We start from the raw sequence: 19,306 nt of genomic DNA on the forward strand, positions 1-19,306 counted from the left end.
TTTTTCGAGTTTTGTGTCTAAACTATTTAGTAGAAAACGTAAACAATCGATAGTTGATGTGGGTTTTGATAAATAGTCGGTGATAGGTTAGATAGTGAACTCTCACACCTGATAGTGAAAAAATTACCCTTTTTATTTGAGTTAATGGTCAACAATACACCTAAAATATTCGATTTTTCAAGTTTCAAACCTAGACTATTAGGTGGGAAACAGGAATGATTGATAGTTGGTGTGTGCTTTGATAAATAGTTAGTGATAGATTACCCTTTTTATTTACGTTGATGGTCAAAAACATGCCTAAAGTATTCTACTTTTTGAGCTTTATACCTAAACTATCACGAAGGAACGAGAACATTGAAACTTGAGGTTTGTTTTGATTAATAGTTGGTGACTATGTTGCTCGGACTCTTCAAAAATGTCAACGGGTGCGTGCCAGATCCTTCAAAAATAGTGTATTTATGAAGGATCCGACACGGTTGTGGCAACATTTTTGGAGAGTCCGAGCAACTTAGGTTGGTGATAGGTTAGGTAAGAAACTCCGACAACTGATAGTTCAAGTACGGAACTCGAAAAATCCAGATACTTTTGGTGTAATTTTGACCGTTCGCTCTTTTTATTTTCATTTCTTTGACAAAAGAAGATAACAGTGTTCTTACATATGCTTGTTTATGGCAGAAGCTAGTTTTAGTTTTATTGAATATACTTATACCTCTTGTTAAGTTCCCGAGTTCTCGAATTTTGTCATGTTATTTTGCTATTACTTAGATCTTCATTCGAGAGATTTCGAGAGATTTTCCACCTTGTTAGGTATTTTTGTTCTTTGATTTACGCTGGATTGACGTGAGAAATTCCACATGTTTCAGCTCCGCGATTGTTAACTTCGATAGTAATTATTGATGGAACCGAATCACGAACCATCTAGCGACAGTTATGCTGCTGATATCGCTTCCATCAGGCGAGCTCAAGTACGCATTGAGCCGTTTGCGCATAAAACTCCGGTCCTCACGTCAAAAACTTTAGATTCCATTTCTGGGAGAAAGCTGTACTTCAAATGTGAATGCTTTCAGAAGGGGTGAGAAGTTATTTAACGTAGAACGGAAGGATTTCTTTCAACGTAGTTTCTGTTTTGTCGTGAACTAAAGTTTCTGCTATTTGTTCGTGCGATTTGTCAGTGGAGCTTTTAAATTCCGAGGGGCGTGCAATGCTGTTTTTTCGCTTGATGATGATCAGGCCACTAAAGGAGTTGTAACTCATAGCAGGTATGTTCGGAGCTTTACGCTTTCTGTGGTTAAACTGTCTATGGATTATCGCCTAATCTACTTCCCGTTGAATTTAGTGGAAATCATGCTGCAGCGCTCGCTTTGGCTGCAAACCTACGGGGCATCCCAGCCTATATAGTTATACCAAAAAATGCTCCAAAATGCAAAGTCGAGAATGTCAAACGTTATGGTGGTCAGGTTATTTGGAGTGAGCCATCGATGGAGTCTCGAGAGGAGATTGCAAACAAAGTGTTGAATGATACCGGTGCTGTTCTTATTCATCCCTATAATGATGGGTGCATTATAAGGTAACATTGTTTTTCTCTGTCGTTTTGAAATAGATAACTGGTTTTTTCGCTTCTCAACTATGAAAAACATCGAGGGGGGCTCGAAAGCCCCCACAGAAGCCTCAGAGTATTTGGAGGCATGTGTCAATGGTCCTTGTACACGATGATTTCACCTTCTCGACATTTGTGTGGTCTTTACAGTGGGCAGGGTACGATATCCCTCGAGCTTTTGGAACAGGCTTCCGAAATTGACACTTTAATAGTTCCAATTAGCGGTAAATCAACTCTTTAAAGACTTTGATATATCGTTTTATTCAAATCTTTAATCTGTTGATCAGCCTCGTTTTCTGGTGTGGAATGAAGGTGGTGGTCTGATATCGGGAGTTGCGTTGGCTGCCAAGGCCATTAATCCGGGCATTCTCATTTTGGCTGCCGAACCATTGGGCGCGGATGATGCTTTCCAGTCAAAGATCAACGGCAGGATTACTAAGTTATCCGAGGTCAACACTATTGCCGATGGCCTTCGAGCTTTTCTCGGAGACCTTACATGGTAACGTCTTAGATCTCCTTCTACTCCAAATTACCTGTGCTTATTTGTAGCTTTTCGCTGTAAAAATCAAAGGTTAGTTGGCCATAAGATCGGCATAACTCAATGTTTTAGAGATCGTGCGATTCTTTTTAGCTATGTTGCTTGGATTCTTCAAAAATACTATTGGTAAAGATCAATTATAATGTCTAGGTTTTCGTTGGAGCTAGTATGAAATGATGTCCGCCCCTAAGCGAGGGGTCGGAAGTCATTTTTCTCATTTTGATGGAGAACTTTTCTGAAGGTGAGCGTTGGAGTAACTAGTAAAGTTGTTGTCATGTGACCAGGAGGTCACAGGTTCGAATAGTTGAAACAGCCCCTGGCAGAACTGTAAGTTGAGTCTGCGTACAGTAAACCCTTGTGGTTCGGCCCTTCCTCGAACCTCGTGCATAGTGAGATGTTTAATGCACCGGACTGTCGTTTTGTTTTGTTTGATGGAGAGCTTTTCTGGTAACTATACATCCAAAAATGACTTTGAGCTACGACTTCACCGGCTGGTACTTCTTCATCGTCTTATATTCCGTATCTCGGGAACCCCCTAGCTCTTGATCTCGGACCTGTCATACAAAACACATCCTTAACTTTGCTTTTCCGACTAGACGATTTGATAAATGATATCTAACATTTACCTTTACCATCGAACAGGCCTATCGTCCGCGATCTCGTGGATGATGTCATCGTTGTTGATGACGACGAGATACTACAAGCTATGAGACTTTGCTATGAAATTCTAAAAATTGCAGTTGAACCAAGTGGAGCTATTGGCCTTGCAGCTGTTCTTTCTGATAGTTTTAAAAAAAATCCATCTTATTGTGAATGCAATAATATTGGCATTGTAATTTCTGGAGGCAATGTTGATCTTGGTGTGCTTTGGAATCTCCGAGGACGTGACCCTCGATAGGAAGTTGTCAAGGAGGCGGAGTATTGTTTCAAAATGTCGTATCGTTGGTTGTATTACTCGGTGAATCTTGTTTATGGTGTTATCGGGTGTGGTGATTTTTATTGTATCGTGTCCTTTTACTGTTCCTTGTCTAGATTGTTTTATCTTGAGTCGGCGGTCTATCGGAAACAGCCTATCTATCTCGCCTCTGAGGTAGTCGTATGGACTGCGTACGCTTACGCTCTCTTGATCCCGCATGGTGGGAATATACTGGTATGTTGTTGTCGTTGTTGCCGTCGTTTGTATGCAATGTCGCCCTTCAATGGAACCAACTTTTGTATGAATCGTGTATTCTCGTAGTTTCTTGTTCTTTGATTTTTGGATCGTATTATTTCATTGTTGTTACTGTTCTTTTGTTCTGAATTGCCTTTGTCAACATGTTACGAAGCTCCAGTCTTCTAGAGGAGCGTTCATGCGTGAATACTTTAAGTAGGCCCGCCATCGATGCTAAGAGCACCTCCATCTTCAACTATAAAGCGGTTTAAGGAGGGTCCTAACTAAATATAACACAAACTACCATTCCATTTATCATATCAATTGACACAATATCATCCCGCCTGAGGGCCGCCTGTCTTTCGACCCAAAGCACGTCTGGGCCTCGGGTACACCCAAAAATTCGTGGGCTAACATCCATCGATTTGGTTCGAAAATGACCCGTTCCGCCGTTCGCCCGTTTGACCACCCAAAAGGCCCTGCCGACCCCATCGGGCCACCCTAGACTGCTCCTCAGCCTGCCTGGAGGCCACCGCTCGATTTTGAGCCCAAAACACTCCCGGACCCCCACCCACCTCGAGAGCCATGAGCTAACACCTACCGATTTAGGCCGTTATCGATTCATTCTTGCTGGAGGTTTAGAGCCGAGAGGTAATAGGCAATGATTGGGGAGTCGTACGTCTGCCGCAGTATACTTTCAGGCGAGCTCAATCTCGGGTCTCTTTGTAATGCTTTCCTTATTAGTTTTCATGTTTTCTCCATCGTCGTATTTCCTTTTTTTTTACCTTATATCTGCTTCTGTTGCTGCTCTTGAGCTGCGATTTTTTCGGAAACAACATCTCTATCATATAATTTTGAAGATTATAGTCTTGACGATCCATATTTCGAACCAACCTATCCATTAATGAACTTTACGTTACATGAATTCAGATTAATCGAATCAATAAATTTCGAACATCGAATAATTATAAAAGTATATTATTAGAAGGTGCCTCGATAAGTGAGACAATGTGTGACATGTGACATACAATTAATGTTAGTCTGAAAGTACATTAAATACCATTCTCTCCGTTTCGAAATAAATGAATTGTTGAATTTTGACATACAGATTAAGAAAAAAGCATCAAAGACATAAATTTAACATAAATTTTTATTTTTACCCTTGAAGTCTCTTTTATACAAAAAAAAAAAAAAAAAAAACTGCAGTCTCTTTTGCTTGTCAAATAATAAGAGTAATTTTGAAAAAAAAAAAATCAATGATTCACTTATTTTGAAATATTAATAAATATTTCAACAATTCATTTATTCCAAAACGGAGGAAGTATCTCATATGATTTGACATTTAAAAAATTGTCAATTCGTAACTCCATATTTGATCACGATGCCCAATATAAAAAGATAATGGGTGATGGGACCCTTTTCAAAAAAAAAAATTATCAAAATTTATTTTACATAGTGATCTTAAACATATCATATTTAAAAATTATTTTAAAAAAGTACATTATTTTTTTAACAGACTAAATATGGAAGTAACTTAGTAAGAACAAATTAAATTGAAAGGGGAGTAATATTTAAAATTTATAATAATAATAATAATATATTCAGTATAATTTCAGAGATTTTTGTTTTCGTTTTTGTGATACTATAACTTTTGCTAGTCCAATTTTCTAATACCCCGTGATCTATGACCAAATTTTCTACAATACACTCCAACTTTACAGGGTCCTATTACCCTCAGAACTCATTTTTAAGGTATTTTTGTCATTTTTTTTGTGCTGATGTGGTATCTTTTGTCAACCTTTTTTGCTAGCGTGACACCTTTGACGTGGGCCTCATTTATATGTAATAAAGGTGTTACGTCAGTAAAAAAAGGTGTCAAAAATACGTTAAAATTGAGTTCAGGAATAATAGGACCCTGTGAAGTTGGAGTGTGTCGTAGCAACTTTGCTCATAGTTCGAGCGGTATCGTATGTATATATATATATATATATATATACTAGATATCAAAGGTCCGTGCTAGCACGGGCCCAATATATGCTATTTTTTAGTCTCAATTTATATGATGCAAATAAAATTTTGATAATTAATTATATTTTGAATATTTTTTAGATATTTTAAATCGCTAGCTATTGTAATTTACAATAGTTTTTTGACATTGTAATTTACTATTTTAAGTTGTTAGCCATTATAATTTATAATACTCTCCTTGTCCAAAGTTTTGTAGCATTGATAGTCTATTATAATTTTAGAATAATTTAAGTTTTTAATTACTGAAATTTATAATACTTTTTCTTTTATTTTAATTTAAGTGACACTGATATAATTTCGAGAGTCAATCAAATATCACGATTAAAGCCCGAAGTAGACATGTCTTAAATCACTCATAATAACTTATTAGAAGTGATACAATAAAATTACTATAAAAATAGTTGTGAAAAAAATTTAAGCGGGCCTCATATAAGATGTCAAGTTAATTTAAAATATCAATAATTAATTTATCTTTTTTTGTTTATTTTATTTTTTTATTAAATACTTTTTTAATATTTAGATGACTCATAATAATTAATTAGGGATAAAATAATAAAATTACGATTGAAATAATTGAAGCAAACATGTCATAAATGTCTATTTTACTAATTTTTTTGTTAAATATTATTAATTTTTTAATATGTAAATGACATATAATAATCAATTAGGAAATAATTTATTAGAAGTGGTATAACAAAATTAATATAAAAAATAGTTGTGAAAAAAATTTAGACAGACCTTATATAAAATGTTAAGTTAATTTAAAACTTCAATAGTTTATTTATCATTTTTTTATTTATTTTATCTTTTTTATTAAATATTATTAATTTTTTTAATACTTAAATGAGTTATAGTAATTAATTAGGAATGAAATAATAAAATTATGGTTGAAGCAAGCAGACATGTCATAAATGTATATTTTATTTTTTGTTAAATATTATTAATTTTTAATACTTAAATAACATATAATAATTAATTAGGAGTGATCATGAATTAATACTTAAATGTCCTATAGTAATTAATTAGGGATGAAATAGAAAAATTATGGTTAAAACAGCTAAAGCATATATGTCATAAATGTTTATTTTATATTTTTATTAAATAATATTAATTTTTTAGTATCTAAATAATATATAATAATTAATTAGAGTTAATATAGTAAAATTACGGATTAAGCAGGCACGACGACTGCCTCCTGCTTCCGAGCCTTTCTCTCTCTATATATATCCCTTACCTTTCCAATTAAATTCTTGTACTTGACACAAATCTATATATATACACAAAACAACAGCAATAATGTACCATACATCAATGCAAAATTAAAAAAAGAAAAATATTAATGGCTGCATCTTTTATTTTCTCTTTTAACTCTCTCTAATGGATGGTGAAATCTCAAGATTTTAATTTTGTAAACAAAAAGGTATGTTTTCTTTTTATCTTTTTTCTTCTTGTTTCTTTAAAATGCAAGTGTTTTTTTGAGTTTCATGGAAAAATAATTAATATTAATTGTTTGCTTTTTCTTTAAAATAAGCCTCCAGTATCCCCAGAACTATGGTCGAAGATGCTATACACATACTCCAAGAGAATCCTATTGTCCTCCTAAACTCAATTTTAGTGTATTTTTATTACCATTTTGTGCTTACGAGACACCTTTATTACATAAAGGTTCATGTCAGCTAAAAAGTTTGACAAAAGGCATCACGTCAGCTAAAAAGGTCAACAAAAATATGATAAAATTTATTTAGAGGTAATAGAATCCCCGTGAAATTGGAGCCTGTCGTAGTAAATTTGGTTGTATAGTTCAGGGCCAAGTTGCTCGGACTCTCCAAAAACATTATCGCACTCGTGTCGGATCCTTTAAAATAATACACTATTTTTGAAAAAGTCGATACACGTTCATAAATATTTTCGAAGAGTCCGAGCAACATAGATTCAGGGTACTAGGTGCTTTATTTTTTTTTTTGTTCATAGAATTACTTAATCTTTGACTAATATAATATGAAAGATCTGTTTTTTTTTTTTAGCAAAAGTTGAAATCTTGTAAGGTAATTATTATAATATTTTGTTTCATCACTTTGAAAAGTGTTATAATTTTTCTTTTTGTAACTTAGTTACATGGATAATTATCACTTTTCCACTTTTTGTCAAGATCAATGAACTTTATGTATTTTAGTTGAATAAGACAAGTGCATGTGTCTTTAGCTATTTTTAAGGAACTTTAACTTCAAACATAGTTCATTTTTATATTCTTTAGTTAGGTTTTTTTGACGTAGCTGGTAAAGTTGTCGTCATGTGATCAGGGGATTACGAGTTCATACTATGGAAAGAGTCTCTTGCAAAAATGTGGGGTAAAGTTGCGTATAGTAGATCTTGTGGTCAGAGGCGGAGCCAGTTCATCTAAAACCCCTTTAATAGAAAATTATACTATTAATACATGATTAAAATGATTTATATATATATATTGTAGATGTTGAACCTTCTTTGGTGGGTTTTTCTTCAGATTTTGAACCCGCTCAGTTAAAATCCTGGCTCTACCTCTGGTTGTGGTCCAGTCCTTTCTCGAACCCCACGCATAGCGAGAACTTTAGTGAATCGGATTACTTTTTTTTTAATTATTATTAGAATGTTTAGTTTTATATTATAAAGTTTGTAGATCTCCACACTTGGCTGACTAGCACATGGTATTTCAAAGAGAGTTGACCTTTTTCTTTTATTTAATGTCAAATTAGTTTCACACTACATCTTTTTGAACTTTATAGTATTTTATAAAGTTTTATTTGAATATGCAAATAGAATTATTAGATCTTGTCTAGTTGAGTTTTTGTTATTTTGAAGTGCTTTGTTTTATTGTCTTTATTAGGGACCATACTATTAAATCAACTTTTAAAATATACAACAACAACATCATACCTAGTTTAATCGCACGAGTGGGGTCTGAGGAGGGTAGAGCGTACGTAGACCTTATTTCGACTCTGTTGAGATAGAGAGGTTGTTTCCGATAGACTCTCGGCTTAAAAAATACTTGAGAGTATTTTACTGTATAGCTTGAAGGGGAGCCTTGGAGTAATTGGTGAAGTTGCTGCCATGTGATCAGGAGATCACGAGTTCAAGCCTTGGAAACAGTCTCTGGCAGAAATGCAAGGTAAGACTGCATAAAATACACCCTTGTGGTGGGCCCTTTCCCGGACCTTGCGCATAGCAGAAGCTTTAGTGCACCGGGCTGCCTTTTTTTATAGCTTGAAGATTTGAAAATGTTGTATTCAGACAGAGTCTGCATGATTGTTTTTCACCATGTTGATACTTACATTTGTTAATGATTTGCATAATGATCAGGTGGTTCAAAGTTATTTTGAAGAATGCTAAGTACTAAGCCTTGCATTTTGCAGATCTGATTTTGAGTTAGACAAGTTTCAAATTCTTCTGCTTTTGGTAAGTTTCAACATTATGCTTTTATCATTTTGGTGATTTCATAACAGGATATATATGACGAGGTCACGGTAAAGTTGAAGGGGAGCCTTGGAGTAACCGGTAAAGTTGTTGCCATTTGACCAGGAGGTCACGGGTTCAAGCCTTGGAAACAGCCTCTTAGAGAAATGCAAGGCAAGGCTGCGTTCGATACACCCTTGTGGTGGGGTCATTCCCCGTACCATGCTCATAGCGGGAGCTTTAGTGCGCCGGGCTGCCCTGCAAGGCAAGGCTGCATACAATACACCCTTGTGGTGGGGCCCGGACTACCCTGCAAGGCAAGACTGTGTACACTACACCCTTGTGGTGGGGTCCTTTCCCGGACCCTGCACATAGCCGGAGCTTTAGTGGCCGGGCTGCCTTGCAAGGCAAGGCTGCGTACAATACACCCTTGTGGTGGGGCCCTTCCCCTTAGTACACTGGACTGTCCTGCAAGGCAAGGCTGCGTACAATACACCCTTGTGGTGGGACCCTTCCCCGGACTCTGCGCATAACGGGCACTTTAGTGCACCGGGCTGCCCTTTTTAGTATATGACATGAGGATGACATGAGTTGAGTTTAAATGTAATAGTATGGATTCATTTAGCTGACTCTAACTTGTATCGGACTGAGGCATAGTTGTTGTTTTCGTCTCTTTTTTGTGTTATGGTTGATAGTGTTTGTTTATTGCATCTAACTGTGCCATAGGTTATTCGTATTTAGTTGTGTTCCTTTCGCTTTAAATCTATCTTTACTCGAGGAGGTCACGCGTTCAAGCCTTGGAAACAGCCTCTGGCAGAAATGCAAGGTGAGGCTGCGTACAATACACCCTTGTGGTGGGACCCTTCCCCGGACCTTGCGCATAGCGGGATCTTTAGTGCACCGGGCTGCCCTTTTTTTAAGCAGTTCCGTGTAAGGATCTTCTGTTCAATCAGTTTTTCAGACTAATGATTTGTTCATCTACAAGTTTTGCGTTGTTTTTTCCGTCATGTGTGAAGTTGTTTCGTAGAGTTGATCATCTCGTGACATATTTGACTGATACGATGATTCGTGTAATCTGTACCATGTCGTTTCCAGGTGCTGCTATCGTCTTCAATTTCCATCAGAAGATGATCTTGAACAATCTGAAGCTCGGTGTTGAAGTTGTTGGTGCGCATAACCTTTTGCCGAAAGATGGTCAAGGTTCATCGAGTTCTTTTGTGGAGCTTTACTTCGATGGTCAGAGGTTTCGTACTACCATCAAGGAGAAAGATCTGAGTCCGGTGTGGAATGAAACGTTCTACTTCAACGTTTCTAATCCTTCCAACCTTCATATGCTCGCTCTCGATGCCTATGTCTATAACAATATTCGAGCTACTCAGTCCAGGTCATTTCTTGGGAAGATCACCATTAACGGAACTTCATTTGTGCCTTATTCGGATGCTGTTGTCCTGCATTATCCTCTGGAGAAGCGCAGTATCTTCTCACGTGTGAGGGGAGAACTCGGGCTTAAAGTGTATGTTATTGACGATCCATCCATAAAGTCGTCTACTCCTATTTCCACAGCCGATGATTCTCAGGTTCATAGCCATTCAGCGCAAACACCAGCTCCGAAAATTCCTAGATCTGAAGTGAGACACACGTTCCATCATCTTCCGAATCCAAATCACCCGCAGCAGCAGCAGCAGCAACAAGAAGCTCCTGCTGTTCCTGTGCCTCATCAAGGAGCAAGATACGTTCCTGATGCGATGAAGGTTCCGGAACCACAGCCTCGACCACAGCTCGTTCGAATGCATTCTGCCACAATGGCACAACCCGTTGACTATGCACTTAAGGAAACAAGCCCATTTCTTGGAGGGGGTCGAGTTGTGGGTGGTCGTGTTATTCGTACAGACAGGATGTCTGGTTGTACTTACGATCTTGTTGAGAAGATGCACTTCCTTTTTGTCAGAGTTGTTAAGGCTCGTGAGCTTCCTGCGATGGATATTACAGGGAGCGTAGATCCTTACGTTGAAGTTAGGATTGGGAACTACAAAGGAATTACGAAGCACATCGAGAAAAATCAAAACCCTATGTGGAATGTAGTGTTTGCCTTTTCTCGAGAGAGGATGCAGGCGTCCGTGCTTGAAGTTGTCGTCAAGGACAAAGATCTCGTCAAAGATGATTTCGTAGGTCTGTGTAGATTTGACCTCAATGAAGTCCCGATGCGTGTGCCACCAGATAGTCCACTAGCGCCAGAGTGGTACCGGCTTGCTGATAAGAAAGGCGAGAAGATAAAGGGGGAGCTCATGCTTGCTGTCTGGATCGGTACTCAAGCAGACGAAGCTTATCCTGATGCATGGCATTCTGATGCAGCGCTATCTGTTGACACAGCTGCATCCACTCTTATCCGTTCGAAAGTCTATCATGCACCCCGGTTATGGTATGTACGTGTTAATGTTGTCGAAGCACAAGACTTGGTTCCAACAGAGAAAACTCGTTTCCCAGACGCTTATGTGAAGGCGCAAATAGGAAACCAAGTTTTGAAAACTAAGCCAGTTCAGGCTCGAACGTTCAATCCTCTTTGGAACGAAGATCTCTTGTTCGTTGCTGCAGAACCATTTGAAGACAACCTTGTCCTCACGGTAGAGGATCGTGTAGCTCCAGGGAAAGACGAGATCATTGGGAGGGTCATCATCCCTTTAAGCATGGTGGAGAAGCGTGCTGACGATAGAATGATCCATTCTCGTTGGTTTAACCTGGAAAAGCCGGTGGCTGTGGATATCGATCAACTTAAGAAGGAGAAATTCTCGAGCAGACTTCATCTCCGAGTCTGTCTTGATGGAGGCTATCACGTCCTTGACGAATCCACTCATTATAGCAGCGATCTTCGCCCCACAGCGAAACAGCTCTGGAGGCCACCAATTGGGGTTCTTGAACTCGGAGTCTTAAATGCTGTCGGACTTCATCCTATGAAAACACGAGATGGAAAGGGAACGTCAGATACATATTGCGTAGCAAAATATGGTCATAAATGGATTCGTACTCGAACAATTGTTGATAACCTTTGCCCTAAATACAATGAGCAGTACACTTGGGAGGTCTTCGATCCAGCTACAGTACTCACTGTTGGTGTTTTCGACAACAGCCAACTCGGAGAAAAGGGTCCAAACGGTACCAAAGATCTAAAGGTAGGAAAGGTAAGAATTCGTATCTCAACTCTTGAAACAGGCCGAGTTTACACACATTCGTATCCATTGCTTGTCCTTCATCCTACCGGTGTTAAGAAGATGGGAGAATTGCATTTGGCTATACGTTTTACCTGCACATCATTCGCCAACATGCTGTACAAGTACTCGCGTCCTCTTTTGCCGAAAATGCATTATGTTAGGCCTTTCACTGTGATGCAACTTGACATGCTAAGACACCAGGCAGTCAACATAGTGGCAATGAGGTTGGGACGAGCAGAGCCCCCGTTGAGGAAGGAAGTGGTAGAGTACATGTCCGATGTAGACTCACACCTCTGGAGCATGAGGCGTAGCAAGGCGAATTTTTTCCGCCTGATGTCAATTTTCACGGGACTATTTGCAGCAGGCAGATGGTTCGGAGATATCTGCATGTGGAAGAACCCGATCACAACAGTCCTCGTGCACATTCTCTTCCTTATGCTCGTGTCATTTCCCGAGCTTATTTTACCAACTGTTTTCCTTTACATGTTTCTAATAGGAGTGTGGAATTATCGTTACCGTCCTAGGTACCCACCTCACATGAACACAAAGCTATCACAAGCTGAATCAGTACACCCCGACGAGCTTGATGAAGAGTTTGACACTTTCCCAACTAGTCGTAGCCCTGAACTGGTGCGAATGAGGTATGATCGTCTAAGGAGTGTGGCTGGACGGATTCAAACTGTTGTCGGTGACATTGCAACACAAGGCGAGCGTCTTCAGTCACTGCTGAGCTGGCGCGATCCCCGTGCCACAGCCCTGTTTGTCACATTTTGCCTTATAGTTGCATTAGCCTTGTATGTGACACCATTCCAGGTAATTGCTGCCCTTATAGGCATCTACATGATGAGACATCCGAGATTTCGCCATCGGCTGCCTTCTGTGCCTGTCAGCTTCTTCCGCCGGCTCCCTGCTAGGACAGACAGCATGTTGTAATAAGGTCCTAGTGAGGATTCATATCGCCGATCCCTAAACTTGCTACGGACCGAAGCGTACTTGTTTTTGCTGTACTAAGAGTTATATTCAGGATCATATAAATAACTCTCATGGCCTGCTACCTCTATATGTATAATAAGATTCATTCCTACAACCTTTTTCCTTATTATGATTTATGTACCATTTGTTTTAATAAGATTGAGCATACATGAATCTCAAGCTGCCCGTTTGACCTGGAAAATGGCTCCATCGGCCTTGTCAAAGCAATCAGATCCACTCAATAGGCCGACGGAGGACCACCTGAGAAGTTTTGCCCAAAATCTTGCTCGGAGCCCAAGCTTACCCCTAAACCATGGGCTAACACCCACCGAAAGTCGTCCAAAATTCACAATTCCTGTCGTTTTGCCCGTTTAACCTGGCAAATGGCCCCACCGGGTTATCACTGCGTTGAAGGATCTGAACACACCTGGTGGCATATAAGCCTACTTTTGAAGGATCTGACACACACCTGGTGGCGTACAAACCTACTTTTGAAGAATATGAACACACCTGGTGGGCACACAAGCCTACTTTTGAAGGATCTGACACACACCTGGTGGCGTCCAAGCCTACTTTTGAAGGATCTGACACACCTGGTGGCATACAAGCCTACGTTTGAAGGGTATGAACACACCTGGTGGGCACACTAGCCTACTTTTGAAGGATCTGAAACACCTGGTGGGCACACAAGCCTACTTTTGAAGGATCTGACACACACACCTGGTGGCATCCAAGCTACTTTTGAAGGATCTGACACACACCTACCTAATGGCGTCCAAGCCTACTTTTGAAGAATCTGACACACACCTAGTGGCATCCAAGCCTACTTTTGAAGGATCTAACACACCTAGTGGCATACAAACACAGCTGGTGGCGCACAAGCCTACTTTTGAAGGATATGAACACACTTGGTGGGCACACAAGCCTACTTTTGAAGGATCTAGCACACACCTGGTGGCGTCCAAGCCTACTTTTGAAGGATCTAACACCTGGTGGCGTACAAGCCTACATGTGAAGGATCTGACACACCTGATGGCGTTTTTTGAAGAGTCCGAACAACACAGAACAAGTACCAAGTACATATAACATCTTTCCTTTGCAAAGGATCTTGTGGTAGATTTTGGGTATCAAAGTAGAAAAATTCAAAACATTTACCAAAACTTCTTGCCTTACCAATAAGTACACCCCAAATGTAGCAACAAAAAATGAGGCAAAAAAAGTTCAATCATCAATTTTTCTAAAATAACATATGGTCCATCATCAAACTTAACCTTCTAAGACAGCAATATTACAATCTAACTCCCAACAACACCATCTTCTACACCATTGCTACTTTAAAAGAACCTAAAAAGAGGATATACTTTCGTTACACTGAGTGTGTTAGCACAATCCAACATTCTAACCAAATGGGGCAGCTAGTTAAATAAGTCAAGGTGATCGATCTCTCCTGCCGCGTTTCCATTAACAACAACAGCACATATATACAAACTCCGTCATCAATGTGTCCATTGAAGCAAATCATAATAATCATCCACGCGTCAAGTCAATCTCGGGCTGGGAGTTTCTTAGTTCTGACCTTGCAATCGGAGGCCATACACCGGTTGCTGAATTTGAAGTTGGATCTTGACTCATAGTAGTAGCATTAACTGGTGTAGATGAGTTTTCAGCAGACTCGTTCTCGCCTTTGATGCTAGAAGTCTCTTGTTTGCTCTTTACCTTTGGACCATATACAAAGCTGCATACAACCACCTGTAAACAAAATTTAATTACTATTTTGTTTCCCCCTCCGATTCAATTCGTTTATGTTAGGTTGACTAGGCACATAATTTACGAAAATAAGGAGATTGTTGAATCTTTGAATCTTCCGGTCTTAAACTAAAGATGCGATAATGTACCAAACTGATCTTTAAACGAGTACGTCATGCAGGATGTTCAGAGTAGAGAGTTAATAAATATTAAAAGTGAAATTCTTTATTAAAGAGACTAAAAAGGAAAGTAAAACAAGCAAATTGAAACCGAGACTCGTAGAATCCAAATATGATATGAGCAAGTTAAATATTAACAAGAGCAACTTCACTACCTGTACAGGGCTGGCTGCAATGAGCCTACCACCAACGGCACCCCCGAGTACATGCCCATCAGGACTACTAACCGAGATACTTATACCACCCGTGCGATCATGTGGGCCACCACTTTCAGAGACCAAGTACGAGCCAGACAAGCAAAGTATCTCAAAACGACCCTGCACAACGTGATGAAACATTTGATTCTCAGTCAAGTCAAAGCACAAGTTTTCACTCTATAGGAGCAAAAGACTCCCAACGAAATAATAAAACGGTCTGCGCACTGGCAAAAGCTAACATGAACAATTTTAGAATAACAAAAAAAAGTAGCTAAATACATTTTTCAGCTGAACATCAACATTTGCAGATACGTGTAGAAAACAGTTCTAGCATGGGAATATAGGAAAAATTGTGGGATTGCGAAATTGAACTTTAAGAATTACTTCATAAATTCTTGTTAGTTTAGTTTATATGGTCAACACCAACGTTCTTGTTGAGTTTGATTACATTTTCAACATCAATCCTTGAGACTTACAGGATGACTTGCCTATTTGTATTAGTAAGGGATGGGCATTCAAAGTCCAATTTCACATGGTTACTAGGCTTAGCACAACCCATAATGTTGAGTTAGGTGCGCATCACGAGTCAGAATTCTGCCACAGAAAAAATCAAGAATCTAAGAGGAGAACGGTGGAAGAGCATGCCTATTATCCACCGAGTTTCAAATGGTGCACCAATTGGCCCTCGAAACCTTAAGACATTCTAAAAGTCAACAAGAATCCACGAGCAAAGCAGTGACCAAATCAGAACACCTTACTACAATGCAATTCTGGCTTATCATGCAAAACAAACTGTGAGGGGAAAACAAGGTTGTTCTATTCTTCTTTTCAATCTTGCTTGTCCCTCGTTCATCCCTGCAGAAAAGGAGTACCAAGGAGGAGATACTCTCTCAGTTAGATGTCAAGATTACAACTTAAATCATCGACCTCCAACCTGGAGGTTGGGTTGAAATAACGCCCTATATCAGCCAAGGTTCTTTATTATCAAGCACTACTCCACCAATACAACAACATCATATCGACTGTAGTCCCACAAAGTGTAATCTGCGGAGGATAGAGTATATGCATACCTTACCCGTACCTCAGAGGTAGAGACGTTGTTTCTGGTAGTCCCTCGGCTCAAGGTATTAATCTAACAATAAAGCTCAGAAAAGGAGAGTGTTCAAGAAACTATGATTTAGTACCAAATCTTATCATACACTATTTTAGGATTAAGATATAAAGGATCAAAATCTTAAGGTAAGAATTCCAGTGTTACAAAAACTATGCAGAAGTTCACTTGACATCAAAATTATATAGAATGTACATGGTGGATTCTAACTAAAGCTCTTCCCGGACCCCACACATAGCGGGAGCTTTAGTGCACCGGGTTGCCCTTGTTTAAATATCTACGATTAGTTTTAGACCACAAGTTTCAAACTTTCCTTTCATTGTTAAAACTCTGTGCTCAGTCAACCAGGTTCACATAAACTGGGACGGTGGGAGTAGTATCTTAGCAAACGATTGAATATGTTGACATGATTTCACTTGAGCAGTTGCACAACAAATAATCTAAAATCAACTATAGCCTTTTAGTCATCAATGACCGCGTTCATGATTGATGATTGCGTTAATGGATTCTCTTAATTAATCACCAAATCATCCAGAACAATTATAATAGAAGATATGTAAGCTAATTGTAGCACTACACCGACACTAATGAGTAATCCAGTGCATATTCTATTTACATTTGTAAGAGTTGAAGGTCAAGAAACTGGCTGAAAGAAAGCTTTTAAACATTCAATACCAAGTAAATCATAAACAAAAGCTAACCTCATAAGTGACAGTAGAACCAGAACTTGCAGGAGGCCGTAATGTTACAGCAGAAACTGACCCATTAGCCGATAAGACACATAAAGCCCTAGGCCTCTGTTCAGCAAATGCCAGTAATTTCGCCGCAACATCCTGCAGTTATTAAGGTACCATCTCATGTCATTGCATATACAGAACATACTGTGATGCTCACAATTTCAAAAATATTGACAAGGGCATGTCGGAACCAAAGCGGTGCAGCATCGTTTTTGGAGAGTCCGAGCAATGTAGATGCAAGATGAGAAAGAACATTACCTCTCCTACATTGATGTGTATAACATGAGGGGTAAAGGCCAATCCTGCTGAAGTATTCATCCATTCACCTGCAGCAAGCAATTTAATCTCAGAACTACAACTCAATTACTGGGACATCTTCTGAATTACTACAATTGGAAAACCTAACTGTCCAAGTCAAGAAATTATCAATAATACGTGAGAACCTTTGCCATCCAACATCCCCAACAGAAAACATAATCATAATAAAAGGAAAAAAAACGCAACCTTTACGAAAGAAGGGGGCTAATGGTGGATGTCAAATAGCCTTAAGACTTTATAAGTATCAGAAAGCATCAATTTTTAGTTTCACCATCCCAAGAAATACAGCAAAAGACATTTGTTCGGCCAGGACGTTACATGTTACAATAGGCGTAAACCTGAGGTCGGATTCCTAATAAGATTGTATTCTATTTTTTAATTGTAAACAAGATTCAGGCTGCGAGCCCTGGTTCTCGGTGGCAGAGGCACCATATAATACAAATTAGACACAATAACTCATCCTCAAAACTCATAATGATTAGGTGATAATGAAGAAAATAGATATAAAATATAAAAGTACACCATCTGATTCACAGGGAATGGTTATATATATTGTAGTGTAGCATAGACAAATAAGTATAACAAAGAGGAGGTGGTAATAATGTCAGCAGTAAAACAAGACAACCTTTCAGATATAATGCTCTACCGGCCAACAACCCAATAAATCTATCACCTAGATTACTTGAGACAAAAACAAATTTATGTTGCTCGGGCACTTCAAAAAGGTCATCAATTGCGTATCGGATCCTTCAACAGTAGTGCATTTTTAAAGGATCCAACATGGGTGCGGCAACATTTTTGAAGAGTCCGCATAACTTAGGAACAAATCATCCGCTATGTTGCTCAAACTTCCCCAAAAAAATGTTGCCATACGGTGTCGGATCCTCCAAAATGCACTTCTTTCGGAGGATCAAACACTCATCCGTCAACCTTCTTTAAGATTCTGAGCAACATAGCTAAATCATTTACAGTTTCCAACAACAACAACAACTACACTTAAGTCCCAAACAAGTTGGAATCGGCTACATGAATCCCCACTTCTTCATTTAAACTCATTTCATATCATCAATTTACACCACATAAACAAATTGTCATAATCCACTAAATTCAACTAAACAAACATACCAAGTGGAGCTAATTGTTGCTTCCATCCACTTCCAGGAGGTCGTCCCTTGGCCCGCTTAGGTCCCGGAGTAATTGAACCAGTTGAAGGAGTAGAGGACAAAGGTGACAATCCTAATGACATTTTGGACCCATCAGGACCATATTTCCTAGGCCTACCTCTCTTTTTCTTCACTGGATCACTACTAGGTGAAACACTAGAAGCCACACTCATATTAATACCATGAGGAAAATGAGTTGATGAGTTCTCAACAACATGGTATGTTGAACTCAAAGTACCACCTCCTCCTCCCCCTACATTTGACTGAACTGAAATGTTGGGATTTGAGAGGGACTTATAACTAGGAGGGGTATGTACCCCAACCCCACTAGGTACCCCACCCCCACCACCAGCTCCCACTGAACCAGACCCAATCCCTCTATTAAGATAATAAGCAGCACTCCCAGATAACACCATCCCTTCCCTTCCATCCATGCATTTACTCACTAAAACTGGTTCTTGATACTTCTATACACAAAAAGATTGAAACTTGAACGTAAAATTAGCAAAAAAACTAAAAGTGCTTAAGTGGGGTTTTCAATAAATGGAAGAAAAAGCAAAAAAAAAAAATCAGAAAAAAATGGAAATGCTAGTGAAAACACACACACACAAAAGTAAAATGCTAAAAATTGAATCTTGAACCAAAAAAAAACTATTAAAAAATCACATAATAAAGCTCAAACTAAAAAATGTCAAAAATCTAAAACTCAAGAAGACAAACACAAGTTCTACTTTTAAGTGAAAAAAAGTTGACACACACTACTTAGCACACCAAAAATGAAAAAAAAAAAAAAAGTATATGAAACCCTAGATTTATCTAAAATCTAAAACACTAAAAAGACTAATTCTCGATACTTCTATACACAAAAAGATTGAAACTTTAACATAAAATTAGCAAAAAACTAACAAGAACTTAAGTGGGGTTTTCAAGAAATGGAC

At 38.7% G+C, this 19,306-nt stretch overlaps 3 protein-coding genes across 6 annotated transcripts; 2 read left to right on the forward strand and 1 right to left on the reverse strand.

Annotated features, from left to right (window-relative positions):
- Positions 1–827: 827 nt before the first annotated feature.
- LOC107851618 (serine racemase) lies at positions 828–3,403 on the forward strand. The gene is made up of 6 exons (XM_047403326.1): positions 828–1,072; positions 1,173–1,259; positions 1,337–1,567; positions 1,748–1,821; positions 1,910–2,096; positions 2,778–3,403. The coding sequence occupies exons 1-6, from the start codon at positions 897–899 to the stop codon at positions 3,031–3,033; spliced, it is 1,011 nt and encodes a 336-aa protein (XP_047259282.1). The 5' UTR covers positions 828–896; the 3' UTR covers positions 3,034–3,403.
- A 3,161-nt stretch (positions 3,404–6,564) lies between these two features.
- Positions 6,565–13,045, forward strand: LOC124891614 (FT-interacting protein 3). 3 transcript variants are annotated; one of them, XM_047403309.1, is made up of 3 exons: positions 6,565–6,733; positions 8,700–8,742; positions 9,835–13,045. In XM_047403309.1, exon 3 carries the CDS (start codon positions 9,867–9,869, stop codon positions 12,876–12,878), a length of 3,012 nt encoding a protein of 1,003 aa, XP_047259265.1. In that variant the 5' UTR covers positions 6,565–6,733; positions 8,700–8,742; positions 9,835–9,866; the 3' UTR covers positions 12,879–13,045. The 3 variants fall into 3 exon arrangements, with proteins under 3 accessions (XP_047259265.1, XP_047259264.1, XP_047259266.1); XM_047403308.1 differs by having other exon boundaries at positions 6,566–6,733; positions 8,647–8,742; XM_047403310.1 differs by lacking the exon at positions 6,565–6,733 and adding an exon at positions 8,095–8,455 and having other exon boundaries at positions 8,647–8,742.
- Positions 13,046–14,067: 1,022 nt separating this feature from the next.
- On the reverse strand, positions 14,068–19,306 carry LOC107851598 (AT-hook motif nuclear-localized protein 5). 2 transcript variants are annotated; one of them, XM_047403311.1, is made up of 5 exons: positions 18,331–19,306; positions 17,146–17,213; positions 16,852–16,983; positions 14,998–15,159; positions 14,068–14,666 (listed from the first exon to the last, which is right to left on the reverse strand). In XM_047403311.1, exons 1-5 carry the CDS (start codon positions 18,800–18,802, stop codon positions 14,445–14,447), a joined length of 1,056 nt encoding a protein of 351 aa, XP_047259267.1. In that variant the 5' UTR covers positions 18,803–19,306; the 3' UTR covers positions 14,068–14,444. The 2 variants fall into 2 exon arrangements, with proteins under 2 accessions (XP_047259267.1, XP_047259268.1); XM_047403312.1 differs by lacking the exon at positions 14,998–15,159.

This window comes from Capsicum annuum, unplaced genomic scaffold (assembly GCF_002878395.1).
Source record: "Capsicum annuum cultivar UCD-10X-F1 unplaced genomic scaffold, UCD10Xv1.1 ctg3868, whole genome shotgun sequence".
Taxonomy (NCBI): domain Eukaryota; kingdom Viridiplantae; phylum Streptophyta; class Magnoliopsida; order Solanales; family Solanaceae; genus Capsicum; species Capsicum annuum.